This window comes from Phalangium opilio, unplaced genomic scaffold (assembly GCF_054372755.1).
Source record: "Phalangium opilio isolate 3A_F unplaced genomic scaffold, DU_Popi_V2 ptg000003l_1, whole genome shotgun sequence".
NCBI classification, from domain to species: domain Eukaryota; kingdom Metazoa; phylum Arthropoda; class Arachnida; order Opiliones; family Phalangiidae; genus Phalangium; species Phalangium opilio.
Window position 1 is genome coordinate 1,555,935 of NW_028324145.1, and position 20,719 is coordinate 1,576,653.

Genomic DNA, 20,719 nt, shown 5'->3' on the forward strand with positions numbered 1-20,719 from the left:
AATTTCTGAGCTTCCGTGGCTCAAGGGTTAGCGCGTTCGGCTGTTAACCGAAAGGTTGGTGGCTCAAGCCCAGCCGGGAACGTTGGTGTGAAGTGTTATAAGTAACGTAAAAAGTGAAAGTTTTTCCACAATACCTGACAACAGTTTAACTTCTAAGCTTCCGTGGCGCAATGCTTAGTGCGTTCGGCTGTTAACCGAAAGGTTGGTCGTTCGAGCCCACTCGGGAGCGGTGTTGTGAGATCTCAAATGTAACGTAAAAAGCCAAAGTTTTTCCACAATACCTGACAACATTTTAAATTCTAGGATTCCGTGGCGCAATGCTTAGTGCGTTCGGCTGTTAACCGAAAGGTTGGTGGTTCGAGACCATCCGGGAGCGGTGTTGTGAGGTCGCAAATGTGACGTAAAAAGTCAAAGTTTTTCCACAATACCTGACAACCATTTAATTTCAGAGCTTCCGTGGCTCAATGATTAGCGCGTTCGGCTGTTAACCGAAAGGTTGGTGGTTCGAGCCCATTCGGGAGCGGTGTTGTGAGGTGTCAGCTGTAACCCAGAATATAAAAGTTTTTCCACAATACCTGAAGACCATTTAATTTTTGTGCTTCCTTTGCGCAATGGTTATCGCGTTCATCTGCTAACCGAAAGGTTGGTCGTTCGAGCCCACTCGGGAGCGGTGTTGTGAGATCTCAAATGTAACGTAAAAAGCCAAAGTTTTTCCACAATACCTGACAACATTTTAAATTCTAAGATTCCGTGGCGCAATGCTTAGTGCGTTCGGCTGTTAACCGAAAGGTTGTTGGTTCGAGACCATCCGGGAGCGGTGTTGTGAGGTCGCAGATGTGACGTAAAAAGTCAAAGTTTTCCACATTACCTGACAACCATTTAATTTCAGAGCTTCCGTGGCTTCATGGTTAGCGCGTTCGGCTGTTAACCGAAAGGTTGGTGGTTCGAGCCCATCCGGGAGCGGTGTTGTGAGGTGTCAGCTGTAACCCAGAATATAAAAGTTTTTCCACAATACCTGAAGACCATTTAATTTTTGTGCTTCCTTTGCGCAATGGTTATCGCGTTCATCTGCTAACCGAAAGGTTGGTCGTTCGAGCCCACTCGGGAGCGGTGTTGTGAGATCTCAAATGTAACGTAAAAAGCCAAAGTTTTTCCACAATACCTGACAACATTTTAAATTCTAAGATTCCGTGGCGCAATGCTTAGTGCGTTCGGCTGTTAACCGAAAGGTTGGTGGTTCGAGACCATCCGGGAGCGGTGTTGTGAGGTCGCAGATGTGATGTAAAAAGTCAAAGTTTTTCCACAATATCTGACAACCATTTAATTTCAGAGCTTCTGTGGCTCAATGGTTAGCGCGTTCGGCTGATAACCGAAAGGTTGGTGGTTCGAGCCCATCCGGGAGCGGTGTTGTGAGGTGTCAACTGTAACCCAGAATATAAAAGTTTTTCCACAATACCTGAAGACCATTTAATTTTTGTGCTTCCTTTGCGCAATGGTTATCGCGTTAATCTGTTAACCGAAAGGTTGGTCGTTCGAGCCCACCCGGAAGCGGTGTTGTGAGATCTCATATGTAACGTAAAAAGCCAAAGTTTTTCCACAATGCCTGACAACATTTTAAATTCTAAGCTTCCGTGGCGCATTGCTTATTGCGTTCGGCTGTTAACCGAAAGGTTGGTGGTTCGAGCCCAACCGGGAGCGGTGTTATGTGATCTCAGATGGGACGACAAAAGTCAGAGTTTTTCCAAAATACCTGACAACCATTTGGTTTCTGAGCTTCCGTGGCTCAATGGTTAGCGCGTTCGGCTGTTAACCGAGAGGTTGGTAATTCGAGCCCACCCGGGAGCGGTGTTGTGAGATCTCAAACGTAACGTAAAAAGCCAAAGTTTTTCAACAATACCTGACGACCATGTAATTTTTGGGCTTCCGTGGCGCAATGGTTAGCGCGTTCGGCTGTTAACCGAATGGTTGGTCGTTCGAGCCCACCCGGAAGCGGTGTTGTGAGATCTCAAATGTAACGTAAAAAGCCAAAGTTTTTCCACAATGCCTGACAACATTTTAAATTCTAAGCTTCCGTGGCGCAATGCTTAGTGCAGTAGGCTGTTAACCGAATGGTTGGCGGTTTGAGCCCATCCGGAAGTGTTGTTGTGAGATCTCAGATGTGACGTAAAAAGTCAGAGTTTTTCCACAATACCTGACACCCATTTGGTTTCTGAGCTTCCGTGGCTCAATGGTTAGCGCGTTCGGCTGTTAACCGAATGGTTGGTGGTTCGAGCCCATTCGGGAGTGGTGTTGTGAGGTCTCAGATGTAAAGTAAAAAGTCAGTGTTTTTTCCTCAATACCTGACGACCATTTAATTTCAGAGCTTCCTTGGCTCAATCAATACCGCGTTCGACTTTTATCCGATAGTTTGGTGGTTCGAGCCCATCCGGGAACAGTGTTGTGAGGTCTCAGATGTAACGTAAAAAGTCAGAGTTTTTCCACAATACCTGACAAACATTTAATTTTTGGTCTTCCGTTGCGCAATGGTTAGCGCGTTCGGCTGTTGACCGAAAGGTTGGTAATTCGACCCCACCCGGGAGCGGTGTTGTGAGGTCTCAGATGTAACGTAAAAAGTCAGAGTTTTACCACAATACCTGACGACCATTTAATTTCAGAGCTTCCGTGGCTCAATCAATACCGCGTTTGGCTTTCAACCGATAGTTTGGTGGTTCGAGCCCATCCGGGAACAGTGTTGTGAGGTCTCAGATGTAACGTAAAAAGTCAGAGTTTTTCCACAATACCTGACAAACATTTAATTTTTGGGCTTCCGTTGCGCAATGTTAGCGCGTTCGGCTGTTATCCGAAAGGTTGGTGGCTCAAGCCCAGCCGGGAGCGGTGCTGTGAGGTGTCAAATGTAACCCAAAATGTAAATGTTTTTCCACAATACCTGACAACCATTTAATTTCTGAGCTTCCGTGGCTCAATGGTTAGCGCGTTCGGCTGTTAACCGAAAGGTTGGTGGTTCGAGCCCATCCTGGAGCGGTGTTGTGAGGTGTCAGCTGTAACCCAGAATATAAAAGTTTTTCCACAATACCTGAACACCATTTAATTTTTGTGCTTCCTTTGCGCAATGGTTATCGCGTTCATCTGCTAACCGAAAGGTTGGTCGTTCGAGCCCACTCGGGAGCGGTGTTGTGAGATCTCAAATGTAACGTAAAAAGCCAAAGTTTTTCCACAATACCTGACAACATTTTCAATTCTAAGCTTCCGTGGCGCAATGCTTAGTGCGTTCGGCTGTTAACCAAAAGGTTGGTGGTTCGAACCCATCCGGGAGCGGTGTTGTGAGGTGTCAGCTGTAACCCAGAATATAAAGGGTACGTTCAGTAACGAAAATCTCAAGGAAATCGCTGTTTTCTTGATGTGTGGTTGATGGGCTCGAGACGTCACAGTGACGTAAAAGGTTGTTGAACGGAAAAGTGACATTTTGAAGTTAGCGCTGTTTTAGAAATAGGAGTTGGGGAAACGTTTTGCTGGCCATCAAAACGTTACGAAGCGCAAATGGCTCCTTTTTAATTATAAACGAGCTCGCAAATAATGAAATTGTTTAAGAAAATTATGCCTATTTGAATGGTAGAAGTAGTTTTGTAAGGAAAACTAAATTACTAATACAATTACTGTAGGAATAACATTGTTGGAATTTAATTTTTAAATCCCGCGCCAACTTTTCGTCTGCCAAGTGTTCAACAGTCAAGCGCTACGTCACGCCATAAAAAAACCATATGGATTAGATGGTTTTTTTGATGGTCAAGCGCTGAGCATCATGACGTCAAAACCGGAAACGCGAAAAAGCGTACAGTAGGAAAAATCTCACATCGCTTAGTAACCGCTGCCATCAAAAAGGGTTACTGAACGTACCCAAAGTTTTTCCACAATACCTGAAGACCATTTAATTTTTGTGCTTCCTTTGCGCAATGGTTATCGCGTTCATCTGCTAACCGAAAGGTTGGTCGTTCGAGCCCACTCGGGAGCGGTGTTGTGAGATCTCAAATGTAACGTAAAAAGCCAAAGTTTTTCCACAAAACCTGACAACATTTTAAATTCTAAGATTCCGTGGCGCAATGCTTAGTGCGTTCGGCTGTTAACCGAAAGGTTGGTGGTTCGAGACCATCCGGGAGCGGTGTTGTGAGGTCGCAGATGTGACGTAAAAAGTCAAAGCTTTTCCACAATACCTGACAACCATTTAATTTCAGAGCTTCCGTGGCTCAATGGTTAGCACGTTCGGCTGTTAACCGAAAGGTTGGTGATTCGAGCCCATCCGGGAGCGGTGTTGTGAGGTGTCAGCTGTAACCCAGAATATAAAAGTTTTTCCACAATACCTGAAGACCATTTAATTTTTGTGCTTCCTTTGCGCAATGGTTATCGCGTTAATCTGTTAACCGAAAGGTTGGTCGTTCGAGCCCACCCGGAAGCGGTGCTGTGAGATCTCAAATGTAACGTAAAAAGCCAAAGTTTTTCAACAATACCTGACGACCATGTAATTTTTGGGGTTCCGTGGCGCAATGGTTAGCGCGTTCGGCTGCTAACCGAATGGTTGGTGGTTCGAGCCCATTCGGGAGTGGTGTTGTGAGGTCTCAGATGTAAAGTAAAAAGTCAGTGTTTTTTCCTCAATACCTGACGACCATTTAATTTCAGAGCTTCCTTGGCTCAATCAATACCGCGTTCGACTTTTATCCGATAGTTTGGTGGTTCGAGCCCATCCGGGAACAGTGTTGTGAGGTCTCAGATGTAACGTAAAAAGTCAGAGTTTTTCCACAATACCTGACAAACATTTTATTTTTGGGCTTCCGTTGCGCAATGGTTAGCGCGTTCGGCTGTTGACCGAAAGGTTGGTAATTCGACCCCACCCGGGAGCGGTGTTGTGAGGTCTCAGATGTAACGTAAAAAGTCAGAGTTTTACCACAATACCTGACGACCATTTAATTTCAGAGCTTCCGTGGCTCAATCAATACCGCGTTTGGCTTTCAACCGATAGTTTGGTGGTTCGAGCCCATCCGGGAAGAGTGTTGTGAGGTCTCAGATGTAACGTAAAAAGTCAGAGTTTTTCCACAATACCTGACAAACATTTAATTTTTGGGCTTCCGTTGCGCAATGTTTAGCGCGTTCGGCCGTTAACTGAAAGGTTGGTCGTTCGAGCCCACCCGGAAGCGGTGTTGTGAGATCTCAAATGTAACGTAAAAAGCCAAAGTTTTTCCACAATGCCTGACAACAGTTTAAATTCTAAGCTTCCGTGGCGCAATGCTTAGTGCGTTCGGCTGTTAACAGAAAGTTTGGTGGTTCCAGCCCACACGGGAGAGGTGTTGTGGGGTCTCAGATGTAGCGTAAAAAGTCAAAGTTTTTCCACAATACCTGACGACCATTCAATTTTCGGGCTTCTGTGGCTCATTTTCAGCTCGTTCATCTGTTATCGGAAAAGTTGGTGGCTCAAGCCCACCCTTGAACGCTGGTGTTAAGTTTTATAAGTAACGTAAAAAGTCATAGTTTTTCCACAATACCTGAAGAACATTTAATTTCTGAGCATCCGTGGCTCAATGGTTAGCGCGTTCGGCTGTTAACCGATAGGTTGGTCGTTCGAGCATACCCGGAAGCGGTGTTGTGAGATCTCAAATGTAACGTAAAAAGCCAAAGTTTTTCCACAATGCCTGACAACATTTTAAATTCTAAGCTTCCGTGGCGCAATGCTTAGTGCGTTCGGCTGTTAACCGAAAGGTTGGTGGTTCGAGCCCAACCGGGAGCGGTGTTATGTGATCTCAGATGGGACGAAAAAAGTCAGAGTTTTTCCAAAATACCTGACAAACATTTAATTTTTGTGCTTCCTTAGCGCAAGGGTTATCGCATTAATCTGTTAACCGAAAGGTTGGTCGTTCGAGCCCACCCGGAAGCGGTGTTGTGAGATCTCATATGTAACGTAAAAAGCCAAAGTTTTTCCACAATGCCTGACAACATTTTAAATTCTAAGCTTCCGTGGCGCAATGCTTATGGCGTTCGGCTGTTAACCGAAAGGTTGGTGGTTCGAGCCCAACCGGGAGCGGTGTTATGTGATCTCAGATGGGACGAAAAAAGTCAGAGTTTTTCCAAAATACCTGACAACCATTTGGTTTCTGAGCTTCCGTGGCTCAATGGTTAGCGCGCTCGGCTGTTAACCGAAAGGTTGGTGGTTCCAGCCCACCCGGGAGAGGTGTTGTGTGGTCTCAGATGTAGCGTAAAAAGTCATAAGTTTTCCACAAATACCTGACGACCATTTAATTTCAGAGCTTCCGTGGCTCAATCAATACCGCGTTCGGCTTTCAACCGATAGTTTGGTGGTTCGAGCCCATCCAGGAACAGTGTTGTGAGGTCTCAGATGTAACTTAAAAAGTCAGAGTTTTTCCACAATACCTGACGAACATTTAATTTTTGTGCTTCCGTTGCGCAATGGTTAGCGCGTTCGGCTGTTAACCGAACGGTTAATGGTTGAGCCCATCCGGAAGTGGTGTTGTCAGTTCTCAGATGTAAAGAAAAAAGTCAGTGTTTTTCCACAATACCTGACGAACGTTTAATTTTTGGGCTTCCGTGACGCAATGGTTAGCGCGTTCAGCTGTTAACCGAAAGGTTGGTGGCTCAAGCCCAGCCGGGAGCGGTGTTGTGAGGTGTCAGCTGTAACCCAGAATATAAAAGTTTTTCCACAATACCTGAAGACCATTTAATTTTTGTGCTTCCTTTGCGCAATGGTTATCGCGTTCATCTGCTAACCGAAAGGTTGGTCGTTCGAGCCCACTCGGGAGCGGTGTTGTGAGATCTCAAATGTAACGTAAAAAGCCAAAGTTTTTCCACAATACCTGACAACATTTTAAATTCTAAGCTTCCGTGGCGCAATGCTTAGTGCGTTCGGCTGTTAACCAAAAGGTTGGTGGTTCGAGCCCATCCGGGAGCGGTGTTGTGAGGTGTCAGCTGTAACCCAGAATATAAAAGGGTACGTTCAGTAAGGGAAATCTCAAGGAAATCGCTGTTTTCTTGATGTGTGGTTGATGGGCTCGAGACGTCACAGTGACGTAAAAGGTTGTTGAACGGAAAAGTGACATTTTGAAGTTAGCGCTGTTTTAGAAATAGGAGTTGGGAAAACGTTTTGCTGGCCCTCAAAACGTTACGAAGCGCAAATGGCTCCTTTTTAATTATAAACGAGCTCGCAAATAATGAAATTGTTTAAGAAAATTATGCCTATTTGAATGGTAGAAGTAGTTTTGTAAGAAAACTAAATTACTAATACAATTACTGTAGGAATAACATTGTTGGAATTTAATTTTTAAATCCCGCGCCAACTTTTCGTCTGCCAAGTGTTCAACAGTCAAGCGCTACGTCACGCCATAAAAAAACCATATGGATTAGATGGTTTTTTTGATGGTCAAGCGCTGAGCATCATGACGTCAAAACCGGAAAAGCGAAAAAGCGTACAGTAGGAAAAATCTCACATCGCTTAGTAACCGCTGCCATCAAAAAGGGTTACTGAACGTACCCAAAGTTTTTCCACAATACCTGAAGACCATTTAATTTTTGTGCTTCCTTTGCGCAATGGTTATCAAGTTCATCTGCTAACCGAAAGGTTGGTCGTTCGAGCCCACTCGGAAGCGGTGTTGTGAGATCTCAAATGTAACGTAAAAAGCCAAAGTTTTTCCACAATACCTGACAACATTTTAAATTCTAAGATTCCGTGGCGCAATGCTTAGTGCGTTCGGCTGTTAACCGAAAGGTTGGGGGTTCGAGACCATCCGGAGCGGTGTTGTGAGGTCGCAGATGTGACGTAAAAAGTCAAAGATTTTCCACAAGACCTGACAACCATTTAATTTCAGAGCTTCCGTAGCGCAATGGTTAGCGCGTTCAGCTGTTAACAGAAAGTTTGGTGGTTCCAGCCCACACGGGAGAGGTGTTGTGGGGTCTCAGATGTAGCGTAAAAAGTCAAAGTTTTTCCACAGTACCTGACGACCATTCAATTTTCGGGCTTCTGTGGCTCATTTTCAGCTCGTTCGTCTGTTATCGGAAAAGTTGAACGCTGGTGTTAAATTTTATAAGTAACGTAAAAAGTCATAGTTTTTCCACAATACCTGAAGAACATTTAATTTCTGAGCATCCTTGGCTCAATGGTTAGCGCGTTCGGCTGTTAACCGAAAGGTTGGTCGTTCGAGCCCACCCGGAAGCGGTGTTGTGAGATCCCAAATGTAACGTAAAAAGCCAAAGTTTTTCCACAATGCCTGACAACATTTTAAATTCTAAGCTTCCGTGGCGCAATGCTTAGTGCGTTCGGCTGTTAACCGAAAGGTTTGCGGTTTGAGCCCATACGGAAGTGGTGTTGTGAGATCTCAGATGTGACGTAAAAAGTCAGAGTTTTTCCACAATACCTGACAAACATTTAATTTTTGTGCTTCCTTAGCGCAATGGTTATCGCATTAATCTGTTAACCGAAAGGTTGGTCGTTCGAGCCCACCCGGAAGCGGTGTTGTGAGATCTCATATGTAACGTAAAAAGCCAAAGTTTTTCCACAATGCCTGACAACATTTTAAATTCTAAGCTTCCGTGGCGCAATGCTTATGGCGTTCGGCTGTTAACCGAAAGGTTGGTGGTTCCAGCCCACCCGGGAGAGGTGTTGTGTGGTCTCAGATGTAGCGTAAAAAGTCAAAAGTTTTCCACAAATACCTGACGACCATTTAATTTCAGAGCTTCCGTGGCTCAATCAATACCGCGTTCGGCTTTCAACCGATAGTTTGGTGGTTCGAGCCCATCCGGGAACAGTGTTGTGAGGCCTCAGATGTAACTTAAAAAGTCAGAGTTTTTCCACAATACCTGACGAACATTTAATTTTTGTGCTTCCGTGGCGCAATGGTTAGCGCGTTCGGCTGTTAACCGAACGGTTAATGGTTGAGCCCATCCGGAAGTGGTGTTGTCAGGTCTCAGATGTAAAGTAAAAAGTCAGTGTTTTTACTCAATACCTGACGAACATTTAATGTTTGGGCTTCCGTGGCGCAATGGTTAGCGCGTTCAGCTGTTAACCGAAAGTTTGGTGGTTCCAGCCCACACGGGAGAGGTGTTGTGGGGTCTCAAATGTAGCGTAAAAAGTCAAAGTTTTTCCACAATACCCGACGACCATTCAATTTTCGGGCTTCTGTGGCTCATTTTCAGCTCGTTCGTCTGTTATCGGAAAGGTTGGTGGCTCAAGCCCACCCGGGAACGCTGGTGTTAAGTTTTATAAGTAACGTAAAAAGTCATAGTTTTTCCACAATACCTGAAGAACATTTAGTTTTTGGGCTTCCGTTGCGCTATGGATAGCGCGTTCAGCTGTTTACCGAAAGGTTGGTGGTTCCAGCCCACCCAGGAGAGGTGTTGTGTGGTCTCAGATATAGCGTAAAAAGTCATAAGTTTTCCTACAATATCTGACAACCATTTAATTTTTGGGCTTCCGTGGCGCAATGGTTAGCGCGTTCGGCTGTTAACCGAATGGTTGATGGTTCGAGCCCATCCGGGAGTGGTGTTGTGAGGTCTCAGATGTAAAGTAAAAAGTCAGTGTTTTTCCTAAATACCTGACGACCATTTAATTTCAGAGCTTCCGTGGCTCAATCAATACCGCGTTCGGCTGTTAACCGAAAGGTTGGTGGTTCGAGCTCATCCGGGAGCGGTGTTGTGAGATCTCAAATGTAACGTAAAAAGCCAAAGTTTTTCAACAATACCTGACGACCATTTAAATTTTGGGCTTCCGTGGCGCAATGGTTAGCGCGTTCATCTGTTAACCGAGAGGTTGGTGGTTCAAGCCCACCCGGGAGTGGTGTTGTCAGGTCTCAGATGTAAAGTAAAAAGTCAGTGTTTTTCCTCAATACCTGACGAACAATTAATTTTTGGGCTTCCGTGGCGCAATGGTTAGCGCGTTCCGCTGTTAACCGAAAGGTTGGTGGTTCCACCCCACACGGAAGAGGTGTTGTGGGGCCTCAGATGTAGCGTAAAAAGTCATGTTTTCCACAATACCTGACAACCATTTAATTTCTAAGCTTCGGTGGATCAATGGTTAGCGCGTTCGGCCGTTAACCGAAAGGTTGGTGGTTCGAGCCCATACGGGAGCGGTGTTGTGAGATTTCAAATGTAACGTAAAAAGCCAAAGTTTTTCAACAATACCTGACGACCATTTAATATTTGGGCTTCCGTGGCGCAATGGTTAGCGCGTTCGGCTGTTAACGGAAAGGTTGGTGGTTCGAGCCCACCCGGGAGCGGTGTTGTGAGATCTCAGATGTGACGTAAAAAGTCAAAGTTTTTCCACAATACCTGACGACCATTCAATTTTCGGGCTTCTGTGGCGCATTTTCAGCTCGTTCGTCTGTTATCGGAAAGGTTGGTGGCTCAAGCCCACCCGGGAACGTTGGTGTTAAGTTTTATAAGTAACGTAAAAAGTCATAGTTTCTCCACAATACCTGAAGACCATTTAATTTTTGGGCTTCCGTTGAGCTATCGATAGCGCGTTCGGCTGTTAAGCGAAAGGTTGGTGGTTCGAGCACATCCGGGGCGGTGTTGTGAGGTCTCAGATGTAACGTAAAAAGTCAGTGTTTTTCCAAAATACCTGACGAAAATTTAATTTTTGAGCTTCCGTGGCGCAATGGTTAGCGCGTTAAGCTGCTAACCGAAAGGTTGGTGGTTCCAGCCCACCCGGGAGAGGGGTTGTGGGGTCTCAGATGTAGCGTAAATAGGCATAAGTTTTCCACAATACCTGACGACCATTTAATGTTCGGGCTTCTGTGGCGCATTTTCAGCTCGTTCGTCTGTTATCGGAAAGGTTGGTGGCTCAAGCCCACCCGGGAACGTTGGTGTTAAGTTTTAAAAGTAACGTAAAAAGTCATAGTTTTTCCACAATACCTGACAACCATTTAATTTCTGAGCTTCCGTGGCTCAATGGTTAGCGCCTTCGGCTGTTAACCGAAAGGTTGGTGGTTCGAGCCTATCCGGGAGCGATTTGTGAGATCTCAAATGTAACGTAAAAAGCCAAAGTTTTTCAACAATACCTGACGACCATTTAATTTTTGGGCTTCCGTGGCGCAATGGTTAGCGCGTTCGTCTGTTAACCGAAAGGTTGGTGGTTCGAGCCCATCCGGGAGTGGTGTTGTGAGGTCTCAGATGTAAAGTAAAAAGTCAGTGTTTTTCCTCAATACCTGACGCCCATTTAATTTCAGAGCTTCCGTGCCTCAATCAATACCGCGTTCGACTTTTATCCGATAGTTTGGTGGTTCGAGCCCATCCGGGAGCGGTGTTGTGAGGTCTCAGATGTAACGTAAAAAGTCAGAGTTTTTCCACAATACCTGACGAACATGAAATTTTTGGTCTTCCGTTGCGCAATGGTTAGCGCGTTCGGCTGTTAAGCGAAACGTTGGTGGTTCGAGCCCATCCGGGAGCGGTGTTTTGAGATCTCAAATGTAACGTAAAAAGCTAAAGTTTTTCCACAATACCTGACGACCATTCAATTTTCGGGCTTCTGTAGCGCATTTTCAGCTCGTTCGTCTGTTATCGGAAAGGTTGGTGGCTCAAGCCCACCCGGGAACGTTGGTGTTAAGTTTTATAAGTAACGTAAAAAGTCATAGTTTCTACACAATACCTGAAGAACATTTAATTTTTGGGCTGCCGTTGCGCTATCGATAGCGCGTTCGGCTGTTAACCGAAAGGTTGGTGGTTCAAGCAAAGCCGGGAGCGGTGCTGTTAGTCTTCAGATGTTATGTTAAAAGTCAAAGTTTTTCAACAATACCTGACGAACATTTAATTTTTGGGCTTCCTTGGCGCAATGGTTAGCGCGTTCAGCTGTTAACCGAAATGTTGGTGGTTCCAGCCCACCCGAGAGAGGTGTTGTGGGGTCTCAGATGTAGCGTAAAATGTCATAAGTTTTCCACAATACCTGGCAACAATTTAATTTCTAAGCTTCCGTGGCTCAATGGTTAGCGCGTTCGGCTGTTAACCGAAAGGTTGGTGGTTCGAGCCCACCTGGGAGTGGTGTTGTGATGTCTCAGATGTAAAGTAAAAAGTCAAAGTATTTCCACAATACCTGACGACCATTCAATTTTCGGGCTTCTGGTGCGCATTTTCAGCTCGTTCGTCTGTTATCGGAAAGGTTGGTGGCTCAAGACCACCCGGGAACGTTGGTGTTAAGCTTTATAAGTAATGTAAAAAGTCATAGTTTAACCACGCTTACGAGATTACTGATCTCGCCCCTTTCAAACGTGGCCATAAAAGCCTTGGCTATAACTAAGAATAACTACTAAGGTTCCTTAGGTTCAATCATACTTTTATTTACTAACTAAATACCGACTTGCATTTATTAAGTTTTAAAAGTAACGTAAAAAATCATAGTTTCTCCACAATACCTGAAGACCATTTAATTTTTGGGCTTCCGTTGCGCTATGGATAGCGCGTTCAGCTGTTAACCGAAAGGTTAATGGTTCCAGCCCACCCGGGAGAGGTGTTGTGGTGTTTCAGATGTAGCGTAAAAAGCCAAGGTTTTTCATCAATACCTGACGAGCATTTAAAACTTGGGTTTCTGTGGCGCAATGTCTAGCGCGTTCATCTGTTAACCGAAAGGTTGGTGGTTCAAGCCCACCCGGGAACGGTGTTGTGAGATGTCAGATGTAACCCAAAATATAAAAGTTTTTCCACAATACCTGAAGACCATTTAATTTTTGGGCTTCCGTGGCGCAATGGTTATCGCTTTCATCTGTAAACCGAAAGGTTGGTGGTTCGAGCCCACCCGGGAGCGGTGTTGTGAGATATCAAATGTAACGTAAAAAGCCAAAGTTTTTCCACAATACCTGACGACATTTTAAATTCTAAGCTTCCGTGGCGCATTGTCAGCACGTTCGTCTGTTATCGGAAAGGTTGGTGGCTCAAGCCCACCCGGGAACGTTGGTGTTAAGCTTTATAAGTAATGTAAAAAGTCATAGTTTAACCACGCTTACGAGATTACTGATCTCGCCCCTTTCAAACGTGGCCATAAAAGCCTTGGCTATAACTAAGAATAACTACTAAGGTTCCTTAGGTTCAATCATACTTTTATTTACTAACTAAATACCGACTTGCATTTATTACAACTAAAGAACTTTACTACTACGATATTAAACATAATTACAAATAACGGATGAAGTCCAATCCTAGGGCAAAGCCCTTCGCTCGAGCGAACTACTACATCTTAGTAGTGAAGAAGAACTGACTTACTAACGATAAGCAGTCGACGCTTATATAGTACGGGGAAAGGTCAGAGGTAACGCTGTGTGTTAATCCTCTATGTAACCGTACACCCCTGGAGTAGAAACCCAGGAGGTCCCTTGATTATTACGGGAGATTACAAAAGTTTCTACACAATACCTGAAGACCATTTAATTTTTGGGCTTCCGTTGCGCTATGGATAGCGCGTTTGGCTGTTAACCGAAAGGTTGGTGGTTCGAGCACACCCGGGAGCGGTGCTGTGAGGTTTCAGATGTTACGTAAAAAGTCAAACTTTTTCCACTATACCTGACGACCATTTAAATTTTGGGCTTCCGTGGCGCAATGGTTAGCGCGTTCATCTGTTAACCGAAAGGTTGGTGGTTCGAGCCCATCCGGGAGCGGTGTTGTGATGTCTCAGATGTAACGTAAAAAGTCATAAGTTTTCCACAATACCTGACAACCATTTAATTTCTGAGCTTCCGTGGCTCAATGGTTAGCGCGTTCGGCTGTTAACCGAAAGGTTGGTGGTTCGAGCCCACCCGGGAGCGGTGTTGAGAGGTCTCTAATGTAACGTAAAAAGCCAAAGTTTTTCTATAATACCTGACGACCATTTAATTTTTGGGCTTCCGTGGCGCAATGGTTAGCGCGTTCGGCAGTTAACTGAAAGGTTGGTGGTTCCTAAAATAATTCGTGTTATTTTACTCTGACTCTGCGATTGTGGTTCATATACTTATTAACTTGAGACTATTTAATTAGAAAAATGTAGTTTTATTCAATTGGTATGGAAGAATTTACCGAATCTGGCCTGCAATTACTTTCGCATCCTCTCTCTCTCGCGACGCTAGCCTCGCTGCTGAATTTCTAACTCTTTTGGAGGGGCTTGACCCCACAAAGCGACAAGATTTTACTGTTAACCTTGAAAAGACTGGTTTTGGGGTAGGACTCTAGAAGTTTTAGCTAGTTTTAAGTTGACCAGATTCGGCTGTACAGTTATTGATTTTATACAAAAAAAGGAAACAGTTTGAGAAATCCCAACAAACTCCCCCCCATGAACTATACTAATAGTTCATGAAAGTTCATTCCGATTAAAGGTTCTTTTAGTTCAGTTCGAGAGGGTATAATAAGTTAATAGCCCTTCTTATTACTGTTTTGTTGGGTAACTTTAGGGAACATGACCGCACCTTGGAATCACGACCGATAAACACCTCTTTAACACTAGCGATCTTCCACTGTTGTCGAGGGAGATTAGGTTCGCTAATCAACACTATGTCTCCTGCTTTAATTGAACCCTTCTTTTTTAACTCTAAGTGATGAGCTGAAGACAGTTGAAGGAGGTAATCTCTTTTCCAATTTCTCCAAAACTTATTCAGGAGTGTTTCTTGATATTTAAATCTCCCTACGGCTTCAATTCGTTTCATGCCAGATGTAGGGTCTAATCTTGAATCTGGCGGGAGTGACGTCAAACGACGGCCAACTAGAAAATGGGCTGGTGTTGACCCTATAGGTTCTCCCACGTCACTACATTGGTATGTGAGTGGTCTTGAATTGATAACTGCTTCGATCTCCACGACAACAGTTTGCAGTTCTTCGAAATTCAGTAATGCCTTTCCAAGGGTCTTTTTTAAGGCCATTTTCACGGTTCTTACTTGTCTCTCATAAAATCCTCCCCACCAAGGGGAACGTTCCGCAATGAATTTCCACACGACACCGTGTTTACCAAAAAACTCATAAACTTCTTTTTTGTTAATATTTTTCCAAATCTCTATCAGTTCTCTATTAGCCTTTTTAAAACTTAGAGCATTATCTGAATAAATTGTTTTTATTAGTCCTCGTCTAGAGATAAACCTTCTTAGCGCTAACAGAAAAGTGGCAGTTGACATCTCATTTACTAACTCTATATGCAAAGCACGCGTCACACCACATGTAAACAAACAAATGTAAGCTTTTTGAATTTTGTCACCCTTAACATAAAGTGGACCGGCGAAATCCACTCCGGTCACCTCGAAACAAGCAGATTGCGAAATTCTATCCGTCGGTAACTGAGCAGTTTGTTCACATAACGGTTTAGCTCTCCACTTGCGACACCTTAAACATCTGGAAACACGCTGTTTGACTTGCTGCCTGCCTTGTAAAATCCAATATTGTTCTCTAACCTGCGCTAACGTGTTGGCTAAGCCTTGGTGGTAAACTCTTGAATGTGCATCATCGATAATTAAATTAGTCAAATGATTTTTCTTAGGCAGTATAATCGGATGTTTTTCGTTGTACTCTAAATCGATTGATTTTTGGAGGCGTCCTCCAACTCTTAAAAGTCCATTTTGGTCTAAAAATGGATTAAACTGACTTATTTCTGACTGTTTATTTACTAATTTATTTTCTTTCAGGTCTTCTATTTCCTTTGAAAAAACGTCTTGTTGCACTCTCTTGATAAGATAATGTTTGGAAACTTGAATTTCTTCGGAAGACAAGGGCTCGAAATTTTTTGATGTATTTTTTCTTGCGTTATGAATGAATCTTTTCATCCATGCAAATACTCTTACGGGAAATTGCAGTGTGCTGTAATTTTCCAAGGAAATTCTTGACCTTTTTTCCTGATCATCAGGTGTTAAATTTACAGCGCTTTGGACGCTCTCTAAATAGTTCTTTCTTGTCTCTTCGTCCAACTCTCCTTTTGTTTCAATAGTTATTTCATTTACTTTAGTAATAGGCCAATCTTCCTTGCTTCTTTTTAGCCAGTTTGGTCCCTTCCACGAAATTTCTTTGTCCTTTAACTCGTATAGTTTTTCTCCCCTAGTCAGCAAATCTGCAGGATTATTCTTTCCTGCACAATGATGCCACGCTTGTGGTTCTGATTTTTCTTCAATCTCTTCTACGCGGTTGGCTATGAAGGGTTTCCACCTTCGAGACAAACCGTGAATCCAACTTATGACAATTTTGGAATCAGACCATAAGTAAACCTTGTTTTTAGGGGCTTGATAAACCTTATTTACTCTGTGGGTCAGCCTTGCTCCCATTAGGGCTCCCATCAACTCAAGCCGTGGTAGTGTGATTTTCTTTAAAGGGGCAACCCTTGCTTTCGATAAAATCAACTGCGTCTCTATGGTTCCATCTTTAGAGATCACTCTTGAATAGACAACCGCTCCATAGGCTGCTTCACTAGCATCGCTAAAACAGTGTATCTCTTTTTCGAGTATGTTGTCTTCAGAAAAGTTGGAGAGGCAGTGACGCGGAATTGAAATTTGTCTTAAGTCTGGCAGTTCGGATCGCCAGTTTTCCCACGCTTTCTCTATTTCTTTGGGCAAGGGATCGTCCCAATTTACTCCTGACACCCACAGTTGTTGGAAAATTATTTTAATTTTAATGGAAAACGGAGTAATCAACCCAAGGGGGTCGAAGATTCTCGCGCCTGATTGTAGTACGCATCTTTTTGTATCTTTAAACTCTAACAGATTCTTTATTAGGCAGTCTACGTCAAAGGTGAAGCTATCCTCTATGTGATTCCACTTCATTCCCAATACCTTTTGTGGTTCAACTATGGTAGTACTCTCAATAGTGGACTCGTCTTCCCACTTTTCATCTTTGATTTTTTGTCTGAGCTCAGCGGAATTAGTTCGCCACTTTCTGATTTTCAGTTTTGCGTCGGACAGGATTTCTCTGGCTTCTCTCGCTCTCTCATACGCAACAAGGTGATTATCAATTGATGTTACCAAATCGTCCACGTATAAATCTCTGTTAAGCAGTTCGCAAGTTTTGGGGTATTTTGATTGATAATACTTTAAGTGAAATTTAATCGTAGCCGCTAAATGGTAGGGACTCGATGTGACCCCGAATAAGACTCGCGTCATTCTGTACGTGATGATTGATTTATCGGACTCTACTTGGAATGGATTTGGATCCCAAAGAAACCTGGTTGCGTTTCGATCTATGGGAGCTATGGAAATTTGAAGAAAGGCTTTCTCTATGTCTGACGTAATTGCTACTTTCTTCATTCGAAATCTAAGAAGAACCTCGAAAAGTTCTGGATTCAAGTTGGGACCCGGTAGTAAACATTCGTTTAGTGAAGGTTCGTTGTTTTCATGTGACGACGCGTCAAATACTACTCTCAGTTTTGTAGTAATCCGCTCTTGATTGATCACTGGTTGATGCGGAATGTAATATACCGGACCATTTTCGCTTTCGTTCTCTGGGATTCTCTCTATTATACCTTTAGTTTCGTAATCTTGTATGACATTTTTGTAGTTTTCGAAAAGATTCAAGTCCCCGCGGAATCGTCTTGAGAGTGACTCTAGTCTCTTTATAGCCATATTATAATTGTTTCCTAATTGTGGTTTATCTTCAACCCATGGTAGTCTAACTTGATAGCGTCCATGTGATTTCTCTATTGTGCTCTCAAATCTCTGTATGGCTTCTTCGTGTTTTTCACTAAATTTGTTTTCCAGCTCGACTACTCCCAAGGACTCAATTTCCCAAAATGACTTCAATCTCCCTTCAATGCTCTCTTCTTGTCCTGTCTCTAAGATCAGATTCATCGCGCTTGCTTCAATTTCTTCATTATCTATCTGAGTATTCACGAGTAGACAAGTGGTAGTCGGACCCTGTACCACCCAACCGAATATAGTTTCCATAGCAACGAGTGACTCGCTTAATCTCTCTACGTTTGTGTTGAATACTTTCCAGTAATAATCAGACCCTATTAATAATCCGATTTCTCTTTGCATGGGATATTTTCCTTCTATATCTTCTGCTAACTTAAAGTGTTTTTTCTCTAGTTCATGCTGAACAATTTTACTTGGGACCTGTATTTTTGCAGCACTAATCTCTGGTGTTTCAATCGCCTCTATTAAGATAGCTTGATCATCATGAATGCTCTTAACTTTTACTTGAACTTTTCTAGTCAAAATAGAGGTCGGCTTGTTAGTTCCAAAGGGAAAGTATTTTAACTTAAGTTCCCCAACAACAGGTAACTCTAATTTCTCTGAAATGTCTCTTCTTATAAAGGTGCGCTGGCTCCCTCCGTCAATCAAACACCTAGCGACCTCTTGTTTATCATTATTACTCTTCAATACTACGGCAGCAGTTTGAAGTAAAATGCCTCCCGACTCTTCTCTGACCTCTCTCTGAATTAGGGTGTGACTGGCCGCTTCCTCTGTCGTAGTTTTCTCTTGTAACTCTTGCTTTTTTGATTTTTCTTCTTTATCTCTGCTCTCACACATAGAAGTATGGTGGCGCTTGTGGCAGTGCTTACACTGCACTCTTGAATTGCAGTTTTTCGATAGGTGGTCCCCTCTTAGACATCGAAAGCATTTACGTTTTCCCTTCAAAATTTCTATTTTCTCTTCTAAATTTCTATTTTCTCTTCTAAATTTTTGGACTGGCATTCAATGGCACTGTGAGCGCCGTCGCAAAATGGACAGATTACCTCTGCGCTGTTTGTTAAGGCTAGGGTCGTGGTTTTCTTGGGTTTATGTTGAAAGGTGTATCTTTCAGATCCCTTCTCTCTATATTCCTTGGAATTTTCTCTGTAACTCTCTTTGCTATTATGTTCAATAGCTCTCTCGTTTCTTTTGGTGAATGCTTGAGCTCTTTCTCTGCTTTCTAATTCTTTGCGAATAAATTCCAGCAAGTTGTCTACTACTAAGGGACTTGTTCTGTCTAGTTTTCGACTATACTCTAACGCTAGATCATATGGGATCATTTTCGTAATACTATGATGTAGAAAACCTCCATCTGTCGCCTGCCCTAATGACTCTAAGCTCCTTACTTCTACAATACACTTATCGTAGAAATTTCGCAATGCTGCCAGATCATTGGATTTACTAACTGGGGTTAAATTCGAAATGTTGCACATATGGGCATTAATTATAGCTTCTTCGCTACCAAACCTATTTAACAAATTGTCAACTGCCTTATCATAATTAATTCCTGTTAAGGACAAGCCCCTTATCGAGTTAGCCGCTAAGCCTCCCAAATACGATCTTAAATAAGTGAATTTTTCTACCTTTGTTAGAGATTCATTCTGATGAATAGCAGTGTTGTATAAATCCCAAAAACTAAGCCACTTACTGGGATCACCGTAAAACGATTCTAAATTTAATTTAGGGAGCTTTAACCGCGAGGAAAACGCGTTATTTCCGTTTTGATGATTCGCGATCCTCTCTTGAGTAATCATATTCGAGGCACTTTCTTGATCAGGAGGTCCTTGTTGCATTGACTGTTCTTGATGATGACTAGAAGGTCCTTGATGCTTTGGTTGATTAGGCACTCCTCTTGGTGTATGTCATGTACGGTAAAATAATAATAGAATGCTTATGTCAGGCCCAGAACAAATATTAGACAGTTAGCCTTGACCCAACCGTAAGGGGGAGCTCTGGGATAAACTAGATGACGTCAGATACGAGTTGACATGTAGAGGTAGCTAAAGAGATATTAATCACTTCATGTACGGGCTTCCTTTGTAAACATTAGAATCTTAACTACGGACTGTTTATTAAGCTATAATAAACTTATTGATTTTATCTTAGTGTTATTACTTCGTGTAACGAACATAACAAATGGCGACGGAGTCGAGAATCGCGTTATACGTCTAAAGTTTTAAAAGAAAACATCTTTTTCTTCAACCCGTATACCGTAGTCTAGGCCTAGGCCTTAGTTCTTCAAGCTAAAAGCCGTAAACGGAAGGAAGCACCGCAATTTCACAAAGAAGTCCTTGCCTCGTGGCAACATCGATATACGCGCTGAACTTATAGTGAAAAATATCAAGTCACGTTAAAGAAGTCATTGCCCCGTGGCAACATCGATATACGCGCTGAAATTATAGTGAAAAATATCAAGTCACGTTTTCTCACGCCTACTGCAAAATGACGACTTACGGTAATTTAAACATTTTTGACAATAGAACTGAACAGTGGTCGCAGTATTCGGAGCGACTAAACGCTTATTTCCTCGCGAACGATATTACTGACGCCAACATTAAACGCGCGATATTACAAACTGTTCTTAGCCCGGACACATATAGTCTTATACGCGATCGTATTCGTCCAGCGACCGTCGCGTCTAAAACCTATGACGAATTAGTCGCGGCTCTCACCACGCATTTTGACCCAACGCCCTTGCGTTGCATCGCCCGACTTCGCTTTTATCGCCGTACTCGCTTAAACGGAGAGTCAGTTGGAACATTCATCGCTGCATTACAAGCCCTCACGGAACATTGTGCCTTCCAGAATCGCGATGAGATGATAGTTGACAAACTCATCTTCGGTATCAACAATGATACTATGCAACAAATACTCATCGCAGAAGAAGAAGAAAAGAAGTCCATTACGCTAGCTAGAGCCACGGCAATTTTGATCTCCATGGAAAGCGCTAAAACAAGCCTTGGAGAAATGAAAACGACGGAACCCACACGAGAATTAACATCCGAGGTCCATCAAGTCATTGGAAAACCTCCATCGCATGGCAAGCCAGGAAGACACAAGAAACCTTCAACTAA

At 43.3% G+C, this 20,719-nt stretch overlaps 2 protein-coding genes and 3 non-coding genes across 5 annotated transcripts; 3 read left to right on the plus strand and 2 right to left on the minus strand.

Moving 5' to 3' along the window:
* The first annotated feature begins 1,331 nt into the window (after positions 1 to 1,331).
* On the plus strand, positions 1,332 to 1,404 carry TRNAI-GAU (transfer RNA isoleucine (anticodon GAU)). The gene has a single exon. It is a non-coding gene; the product is annotated as a tRNA-Ile (tRNA).
* A 3,120-nt stretch (positions 1,405 to 4,524) lies between these two features.
* On the plus strand, positions 4,525 to 4,597 carry TRNAS-GCU (transfer RNA serine (anticodon GCU)). The gene has a single exon. It is a non-coding gene; the product is annotated as a tRNA-Ser (tRNA).
* An 8,114-nt stretch (positions 4,598 to 12,711) lies between these two features.
* TRNAY-GUA (transfer RNA tyrosine (anticodon GUA)) lies at positions 12,712 to 12,784 on the plus strand. Its single transcript has one exon. It is a non-coding gene; the product is annotated as a tRNA-Tyr (tRNA).
* Positions 12,785 to 14,327: 1,543 nt separating this feature from the next.
* LOC149717031 (uncharacterized) lies at positions 14,328 to 18,443 on the minus strand. The gene has a single exon (XM_089834665.1). It carries the CDS (start codon positions 18,441 to 18,443, stop codon positions 14,328 to 14,330), a length of 4,116 nt encoding a protein of 1,371 aa, XP_089690791.1.
* Positions 18,444 to 18,568: 125 nt separating this feature from the next.
* On the minus strand, positions 18,569 to 19,438 carry LOC149717032 (uncharacterized). Its single transcript, XM_089834666.1, has one exon. The coding sequence runs from the start codon at positions 19,436 to 19,438 to the stop codon at positions 18,569 to 18,571; it is 870 nt and encodes a 289-aa protein (XP_089690792.1).
* Between the last annotated feature and the right edge of the window lie 1,281 nt (positions 19,439 to 20,719).

Bases quoted from the DNA above. Each gene is read 5' to 3' on its own strand.
- LOC149717032 (XM_089834666.1), bottom strand. From the start codon at position 19,438: ATGCAACAAGGACCTCCTGATCAAGAAAGTGCCTCGAATATGATTACT.
- LOC149717031 (XM_089834665.1), bottom strand. From the start codon at position 18,443: ATGTGTGAGAGCAGAGATAAAGAAGAAAAATCAAAAAAGCAAGAGTTA.